The following is a 16,950-nucleotide window of genomic DNA, read 5'->3' on the forward strand; positions in this document are numbered from 1 at the left end:
CATACAATTTAGTGTCTGAGCTGTCAAATTATCCTTGATTCGTTTAATTAATGCTTTTTATAACGTTTTCTAATGATTGTTTTTGTATTTTATCATGAATATTCCTAGCAAGACATCTGAAACGTCTCGAAAGAGAAAAATTAACAAAACTTTGCAACGTTTTTACCAAATAACGGTGACTTTCATTATTATTCAGTTTGATGCAATAAGGAAAATTCTGGGCCCTTCATTATAAAATCTAAAGAGACCGGAGAAAAAGATTTTTTTTATATGAAATATAGGTTAAAACTTTGACATTTTTCTGTAAAAATTTGTAGGCTAGTTATAATGTACAAAATAGACCAGGCTAGTAAGGGAGAAGTGCTTTGCGAACATTTCAGTTTCTCTCTAGGCTGTGGGATAGATTCAATGTAGTGAATAAAAATCAAATGCAAGTCACGATTGCATTTAAAACAACATATGGTGGATTAGTTCCATTGAAAGTAGCTTAATAAAAAAATATTTTAAAATTAGCTAAATATTTACAAAACCCAATAAATGTAACGTTTAATTTGCTGATAGTGAAGGTGTCAGACGAGGCTCATCGGTTTTCTTTTTTCATGTTAACTATCAATTCATGGTAGAAATCCATTGTGTTAATGATTTAATTTATTAAAACACATTTTTTTAGTACTTATTCCACTTTTAATAAATAAATCTGGATAGGTTTCGTCCACCTTATAGGGACATTTTCAACTGTTGAAAACAGTTGGCAGAAAAACAGAGGCGGACGAAACCGGTACAGATTTATTTATTAAAAGTGGAATAAGTAGATACTAAAAAAATGTGTTTTATTAAATTAAATCAATAATAATAATATGAAGCTAATCAGTATTAACCCGCACATGATTAAAACATTTTTTCAAATATTTAATTCTTGATTTTTTAGAAACATTGAAGTCGTTTGTTAATAGGTAAATAATATGTCCAAACCTTATTAAAAGTTGTATTATGATCAAAAAATAACAGAAATATATATTCTTTATTTTATTTAATAAAATTATAGTTTTAGTCATACTATTTACATTTCGATCTTTTCAATTTTGCAATAAAAACAACAAATGTCCAAAAATTGTGTAAAAACAGCAAATGTCACACTCATTCTTTTTTAAATATCTATTTAACCAAAATAAATTTAATATTTTTTTTACATTCATATAGTGCATATACGGTTTCTCTATAATTTCTCATTGTCAAATTAATAAAAAAAATTTTGATAACCAAGATATTATGTTTTTACCCTCTCCTGAAAAAAAAGTGTTTTGTGACATTTGCTGTTTTTATGCCAAGATCTTCAATTTTGTCCTAAACTGTAACAAGAGATTGGCAAACCTCTCCGGAAAGAGCATGTAGATATTTCAGTAATGATTGATTGAGAACATTGAAAATAAATTTTGAATCAAAAAACAAAATGTGAGTAAAATGCAATGACAACTAGAACATGCCACCATTTCAAAAGAAATAAAATAACACATATTGGTGAAAAACCATTTAAATGTAGTGTTTGCTAATAAACAAGCAGGCATGTTTGGAACATTGCATGATTTGTGCTAGTTAAAAAATACATCAAATGATTCATACAGGTGAACAGAGGAGGTCTTAAGATGTATTCTTTGTCTCATTGAGCATCCTGGTGACCCATAAACTGTTCTCACTTTTTCGATCATGCTAAAGACGATTATTAAAAAAAATGTGCAAAAGAATATACCTTTAAATCCATCTCAAATATCGTCAGCTGTTCACTATACTTATGAGCATCAGTGTCTTTCTTAGTTATTTGTTCGTTTAATTTGGACAATTCTGTTTTTAGTACTTTAGATTCGTCCGCGTGGATCTTTTTGGTATTTTGTAATTCGAGTACAACCTTTTGTAATTCGGATTGTTCTTCATCTGCCTTCTTGGTACTGGAAGCTTCTAAATATTTAACTTTATTCGTAAGTTCCCCGACCAAGTTTTCCGACTCTTCTAGTTTTGATTTCGTTTCAGTTCGTTCGTTTTCCAACGTTTCTAATTGCTTCTTCTTTTCGGATCTTCTCGCTTCGTACGCTTCTATCTGCGCTTTGAACTGTTTCCGTTCTTTTTTGCTTTCACTTTTAAGATTGTCGTGTTGTTCCTGTAATTGCTTATTGAGTTGTTCATAATTAGTCTTTTGTGCCTCGTTAATTAAAGTAAATGATTTTAAATCGGCCTCAGACTTCTCGACGAGGCATTTCAAATCAGTGCATTTTTGATTTGCATCGTCACATTGCAGCGCTTTCTTTTCGAGTTCCTTAGACTCCGCTTCGACATTTTTAAGAAGCTTCTTCAATTCGTTTACTTCCTGCAAATGTGATACTTTGATTGCTAATAATTCAGTTTCTACCGTTTTACATTTCTCTTCGGTTTCTGAAGACCCAGCATTAATTTTTTTGAGTGAATCAATGGTCGAATTCAATTCGAAAATCAGAGCATTTTTATTTTTCAGTTCTGTCAGATTTTGCTGAACCTCTTCTTTGAGAATATTTGCTTCAGATTGCACCGTTTGAAGTTTTTTAATTTCATTTCCCGCTTCGCCTAATTTCTCATCCTTTGTTTTAATTTCTAAATTAAGGTCTCCGATTGTCTTTTCAAAGTTTGCTATTTTTCTGGTCAATCCGCCAATTTCAGCCGTGAGCGTGTTGACTTTCTCATTGGACTGTGATGTTGCCGATTCCGTTGACATCTTTTCTTGATTAACCTTACCGATCTCTTCCCGCAGCTGGTTTATTACTTTCACCTGCTCGTGAGTGGCCGCTTCCTTCACTCCCATTTCTTCTTTCAGGACATTCAAATTCTTTGTTACACTTTCATATTCTGTAGTAATATTACCAAGTTTTTTCTCCAAGTCATGCTTATCTTCTAACGTCTTTTTAAGGTCAATATTATGTGAATTGATTTGTCTATCTTTCTCAGAAATTATTTCTACATTTGATTTCAATTCAACTTCCAACAAAGAATTTTTAAGATTCATTTCTTTAATTAATGTCTCGTTTGTTATATGTGATTGCTGTAAGCTTTCATAATCACTTTTTATCTTCTGAAGTTCACTTCCGATATTATTTCCATGTTCATCTTTTAATTTAAGTTGGTTTTCTGTGGCAATTTTGAGGCTGTTGTATTCATCAGATAACTTTTGATGGGCGTCATGTAGAGATTTCTCATTCTGTTGTGACGTTTCCAATTTATGATTGAGCTCATTTTGTGTAGCGATAACTTGATCCAGTTTTTCTTTTAACTTTGATTCCGATGTCAATCCACTCACTTGTTGATTTTCTAATTGCGTGTTCAAATCGTTAATTGTTTTTATTGAAGCTTGTTCTACCTCATCAATTTGCTTCTTCAATGCTTCTTCCAGAGTGAGTTTAATTTGCATTTCGTTTTGCAACCTTTCCATTTCAGCTTTGTATTTGGTTTCACTTTCCAACAGTTTGTTGGTTAAACTTTCTTGAATTTCAGTCATTTTTTGATTCAATCCATGTAACTGTTCTTCATAAAGAGTTTTCGATTCACTCGCCAGTTTCAAACTTTCAGCCAAAGCATTCTTCTCTGCGGCCAATTCATTTTTGACTTGCTCCAAAAGTTGTTTAGATTCTTGTTCGTTTCGTTCAAACGTAGACACCTTTTCACGATTAGCTTCTTTAATAATTTGAAGCTCCTTCTCAGAATCTCTCATTTTATTTGTAAGGGTGGTAAGTTGCTCACTTGAATTCGTGGAGTGACTGTTCAATTGAGATATTTCATTTTCTAATTTTTCTTTCTGTTGCTGCAACTCAGCATATTTTTCATTTTCATTCCTAACCTGTCGAACAAGGTCACCATTTTCAAGCTCCAGAGCAGAGAGTTTTGTTGAAATCTCTGCATTACATTTAGATACTTCCTCCAACTTTTGTTGTGCTTGCATGTGAACTTCTGTCAGATTCTTAATTTCATTAATTTGCTGTGAGCTTTCTACTTCAATATTTTTCTTCTGTTTGTTCGTTTCTTCAATAGCGCAGACTTGTTCTTCCAATTGTTTCGTCACTAGTGTCAATTTTGAATTACTTTCTTCCAATTGTTTTGAATAGTCGTTTTGTAAAATGTCAGTTTGACTGGCAAACTGTTGCTTAAGATTGTCAATTTCAGATTTCAAATTCAATATCTCCTGTGCACCATTTTTAAGGCGATCAGTCTGTTCATTGGATACTTTTTCAAAAGCAACGTGTGATTCAGCAGTTTTTGCAGACAATTCTTCGAATTCCTTTTCTTTTGTTTTGAGTCTCTCTTGCAATTCTTTCACCTCATTTTGAATAGATTCATTTTGTTTCGCTGAACTGTTTGACACGACTTCCAACTCCGACCCCTTATTGGCCAATTGAAGCTTGACATTTTCTAATTCACTCTTAGTATTGGCAATAACGGATTCAAGTTGTTTATGGTTATCCTTAGATGTCTCGAAATCTAAGATTTTGGCGCTCAGTTCCATTTTCAATTTGTCCAGATCCTTCTTAGCTGATAACTCGATTTCTTTCGCTGAAGCGAGAGCTGTAAGCATTATTACTAATTGATAATATTGTCAATACATTGAGAGTACTTGATAGAGCTTACATTTTATGCTAAAACTAATGATTTACTTTAAAATGAGATAAATAAATTAAAGACAGTACAAAAATATGGGTTCAAAGTAAGGTTGCCTACGTCCCGCTTTTTAAACAAAAATAAATTGTCCAGCATGGGATAGCTAAATTCACGATTATTCAAAAATATAAATAAAACATTTCAGAGACATTCATTTAAGACAAAAGAATGCGACGAATGAAGTAGGTATGGACCTGATATATGAAGAATTTAACTCGCTGAAATCTTCTATTGATGTGATTGCGAAAAATTCAAAAGACTCAGCTGCACAAAAATGGCATCAGTTATTCAAGTTATTCCCGGAAAAAGAGACTAAAATATTTTCAAGCTAATTCCATTTATTTTAGGCATACATACCAACATCTAATTGTTATACCGAACGGGTATTTTCTCATATGAATTTAAAATAAAGATAATGATGTTCTATTGAGTTGATAAAATCGGAATTACTTGTTCAAATCAACATGATATACTCATGTGCTGAATTTTACTAATACATTAAGCAGCAGAAAGAAAATGCAAATTGGTGAGTGTTGGGAAAAAATATTGTTTAATATTATTATTTTGATAGTTAGGCTAAGGCCACATAGGCAGGTGCTTCGCTAGTGCTGAGCTAGGTGCTATGCTTGTCAACTAAAAACACTACTGCCACATTGCACGCTACGTGCTTGAGTGAGGTACAAATTCATTTCACATTTAGGAGCGCTCAAGTCAACAACAATGTCACTCTCAAAACTAACCACAAAGCTACTTCTCACAGAGAATTTAAGTTTAAAATTTCGAAAGTCTCAAATTCGAACTTGTTGGGTGCATAATGTCAAATCATCCCATGCGTCATTATTCATAACCTCAAAATATACGGTGTTTGACGTTTGTCATACTGAAGAAACATCCGCCATCTTGCAAAATCACTAGGTGACACAATAAAAATAGCCAACACGTTTGTTCGCTGGGAGACTCACTAGGTGACTAATAATCACGTAGCATGGCGCGATGCGTGCAGTGTGGCCATTGCGATAGTATAGTGTGCGTCCGTTCGCTAGGATATGTCACCTAGCACATAGCCACCAAGCAAGGCACCTGCCTATGTGGCCTTAGCCTTAAAGTTTTTTAGTTTGTGTTGTGCCATTTATGATTGATAGAAATAAACATTAGAAATATTGAACTATGTACTTATGTGTTTTTGGGTTGTCCCGCTTTTTGCTCCTAAATTATGATTTTTTTATTTCACATGGTAAAAATCCCAATTTAGTAAAATAATTATCTGGTAACACTGGTTCAAACCCACTTGCACTTGCAAAACAAGTTAAGTATATAAACTGTAATGTGTACCATTTATGTTTTGGTATATTAGTGATTTAAAACAAAATTAATGGAGATAGGACGTACATTGGTTATATTCCTGATTTCTAACTTCAAGAGAAACTTGCGTTTGCTCTAGCTTGGATCTCATTTCACTGATCACATTGTTGTGCTCCAACTCCATATTCTGCAGCCGTTCATTTTGCTGCAGAATATGCTTTTCGGTTTCGTTCAGTTTTTCGGTGAAGGCAGCGATCTGTACTGACGAATCCAACTGTACTTCGGCGAGTTTCGTCTTCAGCTCGTTGATAGTCTTCTCCGAGTCGGATTTGATTTTGATTACTTCGTCGGAATGATGTTTACCAAGATTCTCTTTGTCACCATCTTTCTCTCTCAGCAAAACGTGTGCCTCGTTTAATAGCTTTTGTAACTCTGCCGATAATGCTGGAAAAACAAAACAAAATAAGAATCTAAAGAATTGGATGCAATCAGGGATTGCCGGAAATATTTAATTGAATCTATATCCACACCTAAATGGAGAAGCATTATAAGTTCTTGACAAATTACAGAGATCTATGGCCTTTATTTCTATGTATTATATATTAAAAAATTAATAGATAGTTATTTTTCAGAACTATGTAAGAATTGATACAAAATCTATCTGAATGTCACTTTGATGCTTTTATGGCCTTACTAACCACAATATAAAACTCTCCAACTAATTTCTTAATTACTGCATTAGGCATATTTAGGGCCACCTTTATTTGGATATTAGATACTTTTTAGTTATTAACCCTTTCACCGCGGAGCATTGATTTTATATTTAATTACATTTAAATAACATGCTAATTATATTGAACGGCCAACTACTGGGGGCACAACAGCTGTGCCGTCAGCGGTAACCTTTTCACCGATGAAACTGTAATTCTACTAATAACTTTAAGATTTAAAGGAAAATTAATAACTATAACTATGCTCGATGGTGGAGTGGTTCTACAGTGCTCGTCCCGAAAGTCTTAGGTTCAAGTTTCAAATCCCACGTTCACCAAAAATCACACACTGAAGATATACTGCTCATGGCCCCCACAAAGGGAAGACTGACAGGGCTCTAGCCTGGGCCCGGCGTGACGAGTCGACCAGATAAGTGATAGGTATGAACACACATCACAAATTCTCTTTAATGGTAAAAAAAATCGCCTGCGGCGCTATTTTCCTTCAATGATGTTGTTATTTAAAATTATGTGGTTATGCGATAAAATTTTTAATTATGTATTGATACTCGACAACTCCATAATTTAAATGGATGTAGGTATTAAAATATACGAAAACACACTTAATATACAATACACATTAATTTTATCATATAATTTTTAAACCATTTGGGAAACGCCACTGTAGAGCGTCACAGTGCCTTTATCTTTAGCAATAGTTAGGGGGGCCCGCCAAAGATCCTAGCCCGGGAGCCCGCTTCAGGATGTGGGGGTCATGGTACTGCTACAATAATAATCTACACGCTGCTCTAAGGCAAGACTACAACAAAGCATAAGTTTTTATCTATTCACTTAATTTAACTTGCATACCTTGTGAGGCTTGGAGCTCGTCCTTATGTTCACTCATTGCTATTTCGTTTTGGGCTTTGTGTTGGGCTTCAGAGATGACAAATTGAGCTTCCAGTTCTTGCACTTGTCTTCGCGTAGCTTCCAACTGCTTCTCTAGATCACCTATTGACGATAATAACTTCATTCGCTCCGCCTGTAATATTAAAACAATGCAATTAACGTAAACTGCAAGTTATTATACAGCTAGGGTAGAGCTTTGTATGAACATGATATATTTTCATACACATTATAACTTGGTATTACACAAATGTTTGGTTCTTTGGTAATAGTATTTTTAATTAAGAAGATAACTTCTTTTCGTAGGTCTATAATTTAAAAATATTACTAATTAATATAAGAAAAATATCTCACACTTATTTCTGCATTTAAATATATTTTATAAATATGTACATAATTAAATTTATATGAATACTTACGGAAAGTTCTTCTTTGAATTTCTGAAAAAAGCAAAATTGTAAATTAGAAGAGTAGGTCATATTATATTAGTAAATTGAAGTACCCCCGATCCTCTTTTTGCATGGTTTCGAAATAACACGGTTTAAAAAAAGTACCGATTATTTTTTATTTACACTGATCTTTTCTGCACGTCTAACACGGTTGAAAAACAAAACAGAATAAATATATGTATGTATGTACATATTTATCAAAAAATTGCGTTGCAATGGACCGCACGCCACTGGTGCATAGATATGTTGTCACCAGATGCCGCCTAGACATACATACATACATACATGGCGCCAATAGCCAGTTACTTCAGGTTCGATACGAGAGACGCGCCGCGTGTTTCAGCGTCAGCGTCATTAAATATTTCCAGCGATGAGTGATTTTTCGCCAGCGATAAACAGCAGTAAACGGACACGTTTATTTTCAAGTAGCGACACTGAATGAATATATTTCTCTATGCTAAATTTAATTTAAATCGAAAACTATGTATTTTTTTATGCACAAATAATTTTATGTATAAATAATAAATAAATTCGACTTATTTTTGAGTTCAAGAATTTCGTATTTTGAGTTGATTTTATGTATTGGAACCTATCTACCATTTTTGTATGGGCACGTTACCTTTTTTTACACGGTTTTTTTTTGCACGGTAATCTTTGGAACGTATCCCCCGTGCAAAAAGAGGATCGGGTGTATGTCGAATCTTGAAATCATTCTCAGTATAGGTTATTTATTATTTACAGAGGGTATTTATTCCTTTGCACAAGCAATTTAATTGTGTCCCCCCAAAACAATGGTGGGTGAATCTACTTGTTGGAATTACAGATGTTACTATTACGTGTTACAGAGCAACCGGCGATATGTTTAGGTGAAAGATAATCAGAGAATAACGACATCATGTACATAGATAACTGCCATTTTGGATATCTCACAGCGTTTACAGAATTAGACTATTAAAAATCAAACAAAGTGTTGTGGTACTATGACACAAAAATTAAATTCTTCACCATACTAATGCATTCGTTTTGATCCCTTAATGAAGAATTATTATGTGGGTACATATACAGAATATAAATTTGAATATTGTTACTTTATAATCGTTTTTGCAGTGAACTTCAGACTCGGAAAAATTAAATGGAAATATTGACATACTCTTTGCATTCATTAGAATCTTTCTGCAGAGTAAAACCACTTACATAAAAAAAACCACTGAGTGAAAAATACTGAAATAGTAAATAATGTAATTCAAGATTGAAATCAACTGACGATTCATGTGATCTAGCACATAGACCAAATTAACTGAACGAATGACATACATCCAAGAGATTACATAATAAAAATTAAAGACGCTCACCGTGAAGTCTTCTTTGTGGATATTATCTTCCTCAGCTCGGAACATCAGGTCTTCGCCTTTCTGCTTTTCATCTTCCAGTTGCTGTGTCACACTCTGGTAATCCACGTTCATCTTGTCAATGTCTTTTCGGTACTGAAAATTAATATAAACATTGTTACATAAATTATGTCTAGTACCTAATTATTTTATTTAAGATTGTTGGATTTCAAGTATTCGTCCTTGAGAAAACAAACCCAACAATGAAGTAGAATCTGCTACCTCATTATTATAAAGCTGCCTCATTGTTACTTTTGTTTCTTCAAGGACAAACACTTAGAACCTTGTAGTTCTCCACTCGCATATTGTCTATTGTTAAATACAACACCTACAGTCCCACAAAGTTATCTAAAGAACGGTAAAAAATGGAACTACTATGGAGCCATATAGACGCCATATTGAATACACCATTCCAATGTCAGATTCTGTCCAGTTGCGAGTTTTGATTGGGTAGTTTTCGACAGAGGCTTCCCCATCAATTCTTCAGATAATTTTGTCGCACTGTAACTGTTGTTTAACATGTTTTCATTCCTGAAAAGTTGACCATGAATCCAAAATCTGCATATCGAATTTTATGTCTGATTCGGTATTATCTTGCCAACCACCTAATTAATTTAATTATTAAAAAAAACTGTAATTCGAATTGTTATTACTAAATGAATTTGTAAAATCTGCACAAACATGTGTAAGTAAGTGTATGTAAGGATTCAATGCAATTACACTTAATTCAAAACTCAAGGAAGTATGCATGTTTATATATTTTGGCGTTTACATGTTTTTGTTAACTAATATTTAACTCAAATAGTATACTGGAAGTTGTCTTTCATATAATATTTATTTTTGTATATATAAGTATTTGAAGATGTTGTATCGTTAAATGGAGCCAACTGTTGCTTCCTCATAGAAAACATTGAAGCAAATTTCAGTTTGACCATGTACCATTTTTTTTAAATAAAAAATATTAAAGATTGCCTCTCATTCAGAGTTTTTATGATAATTAGTACAGTATTCTAAGAGGTCCTTTTTTGCCTCATTCCAATATATTTAAACTCTATCTCTATAGAAGATTTTTTAAATATATTTATATATATATATAATATATTACTTTCTTTGCAGGTCCAACTGACATACAATTGTTATAATAAAATCAAAAAATGACATTGTTATCTACTTAAGTTTTTAAAAGCTTATAATAATGTTAGCAAACGTGTTTAACAATAAACGACAGGATTTAACCATGAGAAATAAGCCAATTAAATGTGAATACGAGATTTTGAATCAATTACATATGGAAATTCATTCTGAACGATTAGGTCATTTGAGTCACGAAACTTCTATGTGGTTTACAAATGACATTAATCATTTCTCGAGCCTCCCATCCATTATTTCATACAAAAAATACGCAATAGATCACAATCAATATCTGTGACTCAATGAATGATTAAGGCTCTCCTCAAATGGATCCATTTCACCATATTACTTGTTTCCCCTACTGCTGGTTCGAAACTGCGTCTGTCACGCCGTCTTAATCACTGGATGTCAAACGAATGATTTATATTGTACTGAATGAATCATTTTGATTCAGTCGTTCTCGAATAATACATCTCTAAGACGGGGATACACTATAATTTACTAACACGCAAGAAAAAGTTAAATATTCATAGTGGAACTGAAACACAGAGTACTAAATACCTCAGCATTTTCTTTCTTCAAATTCCCTAAAGCAGTCTCTATCCACTTGTATTGAAGTGACATTTTCGCCAGCTCTCCTCTCTCCACTTCTTGTTCTTTTATTAGACGTTCTATGTGCTGTTGTTTTTCTCGAAGCAATTCCTGAACAGAAAACAAAATGCTTTAAATCTATACAAATAAGTAAACACATAAATTAGATTACATAAAACACATAACTACACGCTAGAGTAATACAAGGAGAGGACAAGAGGGAGTGTATGGAATGCTGCATGTTTTTATCAAGTGTGATGTGTGTATCAGTGGAGAGGGGTGGGGAGGTATGCTGTTAAGATTTCGATATAAATAGTGCACACTTAACTTTGTCAGTCATACTTATATGTTTTCATTGAACTAAGACTACAATTTGCATATGTTTCTGGTTAGTTTTTCAAATTCAATCAAACCCAACTTAAACCAAACCATAATAGTTTAGGTATGGTATCGGTGATCCGACAAAAATAGTGCACACTTTTTCACTCATATTTATTTGTTTTCGTTGGATTAAGAGTACATATTAATATAGATGGTGTCAATTAGTTCTTTTTAAATTCATAAAATTCAAATTCATTCGCGCGTTAACATAATTTTACTCCCTACTTTAATTACAGTTTGTCAATTTATGGCTACGGCCGTATGTTGTAGCTTAACCACTAGGGAATGACAAAAGAAATGGCGTATTTCAAAAAAACACTACCTTATTCTTATGTCAATAATTATTATAAAGCAATCATTATTCATAAGATGTTTATTACACTTGAATGGTCAAAGACATAGCTTATAATAAGTATCTTTAGAATCATCTTCAAATGTGTTAATCTTGCCGATTTTTTGAATAATAAAATGCCTAATTCTTGTCAAATTTGGGATCACAGAGATTATCAATATAATTTTTTATCGTGAATATTTTACAAAAATTATCTCGTAATAAATTATGCTAATAGTTTTATAAATGCGTTTAAAAATTAATAAATGTAAAAAATCTGAACACCACTGCACAGTTATGTACCGAAATATGACTATATTCTAAAACATTAGAGCGAGAGGTTTAAAAGAATACTATTTTATGTAACAAAAATACTTTATGCAGTCATTAAATGTTTAAAATTACTATAAAGGATAATAAGGCTTCAAAATTATATAAATAGATTATCTACAACGTTTAAGGAGTGTCCAGGATCATGGTTTGAAAATACAATAAAAACTCAATTTTGACCTTCGACGAGCATGTCCCCCCTTAAGCACTGCCTAACCAAACTGCAATCGATAAAAAATATTACTCTATCTATAAAATATCTAAAATTTTATATGGTTTAATGTTACAATATTTTCTGGATAAACGAATATTTTTTGACTGTCATCTACTATGGCTTGGACTAGGCAGGGTTTAATTGTATTTAAAAAACTAACAAATACTATCTACACACTGAAGTCTTCGTGCAATGAAAACAAATACGTTTGACTGATAAATTTTAGTGGGCACTATTTATGTCAGATTTATAAACAGCCTACCTCCACCCTTCGCCACTGGTGTGTGGTGCGTATCCTAAAATGTTGAAAAGAACATTCTTCTATAGAGAGGAGCCTAAATGTATGAAATAGAAGCAAATAAAACGACCTTTGGTCTACGGATTAAGTTAGTTACAAGTGACTTTGCAATGCAAGTTCATTTGAAGAGAACTTCACACTTCTACTATGACGTGTAGAACTTGAGCCGGTATCAGTACCTACATATTATTCTTAACTTGCAATGAGCATATTTTTTAAATATCTCAATATTGATCCACATGGAAAATGTCAAAATTATGCTATTTTTAAACATCCCATTCTTATAAAACAAGTTTTACTAGTAGGTATATTAATTTTAATAAACCACTTCTTTTATTCAACAATAGCCGATAGCTAACCGATAGTCAACATTATTAAGGCAATTTGATAAGCATTTCATGTGAGAACTAGAGGTGAGGTCGATTTTGAAGACTAAATATACTTACTACCAGTATAAAAAAATACTTAGTATCAAAACTTGTTCCAAAATACTTACTAGTATTTGGAATACTATATAGAGCGGTTGGCGTGCGTATGCGACATAAGTCTCATACTAAACTGGAACTAAAACTTAACTCCATATTAGTATTTGAAATATCGGCTTCAATAGAATCGCTAAAAATACACTGAGCTGGGGAACACATTTTAAATTTATGAGTTGTTTTTATGTTATATTATAATATTCTTGTTAACATAAAATGAATAACAATGATTTTTTTTATTGTAAACTGCGTCACCTCAGTCACTTCACCACATTTCTAAGGGAATAATATGCTGCTACAGAAAATTTATGACCTATTTGTTCATACATATTATGATGATGTCATTCGCATGCATAGACTAAAAAATAGTATTGAAAGTCTTGCAACTAGCCAGCGACTCGCAATGATATTATCACAAGTTTTTTGGAACAAGTTTATTGGGCCACACGTACTGAGTATGGGTAGTTTCATCCGATACTTGAGTATACAAACTGGTGACAGTATTTCCAACTCACTTCTAGTTAAAATTGTCGTTATTAATTAAGTAGGATGCCCCTAGCTTAATTGGAAAAGCACACTGGCACGAATCCAGCGGTTACAGGTTCAAGTCCCATTGAGTGGCATATTTTTTCTAGTGGGTATATGCATGAGATGTATTCAAATTATATATGTTTAATGTAATTTTGTGGTAATACCATGGCAAACTATCATAACCACAGAACACATTAATAAGATAGAAATGCGAAAGCCAGCCGTCATAAAACAATATTTTCGGTTTATGAATTTATGATGGTCAGACCATAAAACGCAAGAAATACAAAGTCTGCTGAGTGTCCTCAAATATTACCAATATTAAATGTGCGTTTCGTTTACATGAGAAACTTTAATGCATATTATGATAGAGACGAGACTATTAAAAATAACACAGGTATTCTTTGACACGTGTTTAAGTTAATCTCATATTTCTCCCCACTCGAGAGTTGTACCTTCTTACAGACACACTCATCACACCCATAAGGTAAACTACCTACTTCCCTTATTTTTAAGTTCTTTGGTCATAAGATTATCATCTCTGTGTTTCTTCTTCTTCTCTCATTAACAGCCATAGGAAAGAATGAGATAGCACAACCATACAGAGCTTCTCTAAGTATTGTGAAATGAATTCCTCAACATAACATGCGTATCTTATAATTTTAATTAAATTACTATAGATAATCTAAATAATGATGGTTCACTGTATGGTATTTTAGGATTGTAACTCTAATGAAAGGTGATTTATCTCGATGCAGCCCTGGCAAATATATCTCAGAGCACATTTGAACCTAGCTACGAATGAATCTGCAATGCGAAATGACTTGTAACTAATTTAATCATTAGTCTTAGTAACCGTTTCTCAACTTCATTCTCCTAGATAAAGGCTTCATCAATAATATTATATAGATGAAGACTTCAACATCTTTGATTACCTACAACACTACTTAATAGCAATAACTATAGAAAAAATAATATTTTCTGTTTCCGATGGTCTTTCTTCGGTTATTTACTCATGTATTTTTATTTGCGATATTACGTGATTGTTCATCTAAAAAATGATACTAAGATAATTTTATAAAAAAAATCATAAAAAAATTGTCAAAAATTAGAAACTTTCTACAAACTAACCAGCAATACGAAATAATTTGCAGGCAATTTAATCATTGGCCTTAGTAACTTTACGACCTTCACTAGCATACATAAAGGTTTAATTAAGAAGATCATAATAATATGGGCCTCCACATAGTGGAGGTTTGTATTACTTAACATGTTTTTTGTTTTTACGAGAATTGTATGTTAGGCACTTGCTCAACCTATTAGGTCCATACTCTAACTCCAAACATACACGTGAAAAACAATGTGTATTTGCCATACCCAGGATTCGAACCTGAGACCCACGACATTATAAGCCGTCACGTCAGCCGCTCGGCCATCGTAGGATCTTGGATTTGGCCGTATTCTATACAGCAGCAGGTGTAAGGTGACATAGTTGGTAGTGCGGCTGATTCTTGAGCCATGGGTGCAGGTTTGAGAACATGCAAGATATTCATTTTGTGTTTGCTCTTGTGCAATTAGTGAATGTCTAACAAATATGTATTATTTGAAAAATTATGTTTATGTAACCTCCATTACGTGGAGGCCAGGCCCATATGATCTAATTTTTACTATAAACCTATCTTTGCTACTTGCACATAATATGGTAGCCTAATTCGATCCCGCGGCTAGGAAAAAATGCATATTGTGTTTTTCAATGTGTAAGGCATAAAGCCCATTGACGCAGCGAGTGCGGCGCTCGCGCAAAATTTCTACAAGTGGCGCGTAAATCATCAAAAATACAACGTAATCAAATACGCCAGCGCCCACTGGACTTGGCGATACGATTTAATGAAAATACAAAGAAGTCCATTTATTGAACACGGCTACCAAAATTACGCTGCTTGAGGCCTCGTCGATCGACGGGCGAAAAGCAATTATTTAATTACAGAGAAGTCATTGTTTAATTGTATTGCGTGTTCAGTTTATCGCTGGTTGAATAATGTCGTCGTAAATATTAATGACAAGCCCCGAAATAATATAATATTTTTATTGCTTTGTTATGAGAGACGCTGTAAAAATAATTGTTTTGTGCTGCTTGGGCCGCTTATTACATAGGTGAAGGGTAATGCGCGGCGAGAGACGTGTGATTATGGTTATGAATACGCCGACTTCGCCCGCTCGACGCGTTCTGTGGGCACCATCGCTAAGGATTCAATGGGTTGTACGAATGACCAACAATCGTTTTTCGTAAAAAAAAAAAGAAGGTATATCTACTAATACCACTTACGGACCATACGAATTATGTACAATATGTTTCCAGAGGCATGGGTATCCCATCCACTCAGGCATATTTAATTAGTAGCCAAGTTTCAATTAGTTCCGTGTCCTAAATCGGGATACAGATTGATTACTTAAATGTGCTGTGATTTTTTTTCGGCTGCAGGGACTCGAACCCATGGTCTACTGATTAGAAGCGCAATACGTTAATTTCTGATATACAGTACGGGTTTACAACCAATCAATAACTGCAAATAACTTATGGTAAATCAATTGTAATTTTTAAGTTACGAATAAGATGTTTCTAAATTTCCGTTAATAATCAAAAAAAAAACAACATAATAAATTTTCTTTATTGAATATAGGTACATAATTCGCAAACACCACAGAAACATACATACCTATTAGAAAAAAATCTCGAAAAAATATGGTACCAGGCTTAAACCCGCATACATCGGATTCTGATCAATGTGCCGTACCAATTTAGCCATCTTCACCTAATTACGATGAAATTAACTACTTAATAGTCATCATGCAACTGAAGCACTTCTCAAATTTGAATCAGTATATCAATAGTACCTACATACTTATTTCGATTCCTATCCAACGTCAGGATTTCTCATTTCTTAATATGTAATTGGTAAAGCACAATATAGTCTAGAAATCTGATGGTTTCCGTTACAACCTCTGCATGGCAGCATATTTTTTTCTAATATGTATGGTTCTGAAGTGTTTCCGAATAATGTATGTTCAAAAATCTTGAGGGCTCCAGAAACAAAAACGGCAGTTTCCATTTTACAACGTTTTTCTTAGCTCGTATTCTTATTTGTCCGGTACAAATATTGCAATCGATTTTTAACTAATTTCCCAACTAGGTAGACATTTGAAACTTTTAGAATATATCAGAACACGATGCCAA

General features: G+C 33.2%; 1 protein-coding gene across 15 annotated transcripts in view; it reads right to left on the reverse strand.

Moving 5' to 3' along the window:
- The window catches only part of CLIP-190 (Cytoplasmic linker protein 190), a 183,843-nt gene that overhangs the window by 4,523 nt on the left and 162,370 nt on the right, over positions 1-16,950 (reverse strand). For all 15 annotated transcript variants that reach the window (XM_085958159.1, XM_085958155.1, XM_085958151.1 and 12 more), the window contains 6 exons: positions 11,119-11,259; positions 9,391-9,522; positions 8,009-8,029; positions 7,554-7,725; positions 6,061-6,417; positions 1,748-4,578 (listed from right to left, as the gene is read on the reverse strand). In XM_085958159.1, the coding sequence (XP_085814285.1) occupies positions 1,748-4,578; positions 6,061-6,417; positions 7,554-7,725; positions 8,009-8,029; positions 9,391-9,522; positions 11,119-11,259 (3,654 nt within the window). The remainder of the gene's footprint in view (positions 1-1,747; positions 4,579-6,060; positions 6,418-7,553; positions 7,726-8,008; positions 8,030-9,390; positions 9,523-11,118; positions 11,260-16,950) is intronic.

This window comes from Rhyacophila brunnea, unplaced genomic scaffold, assembly GCF_057557595.1.
Source record: "Rhyacophila brunnea isolate RB1 unplaced genomic scaffold, BYU_Rbru_1.0 scaffold_7, whole genome shotgun sequence".
Lineage (NCBI taxonomy): Eukaryota > Metazoa > Arthropoda > Insecta > Trichoptera > Rhyacophilidae > Rhyacophila > Rhyacophila brunnea.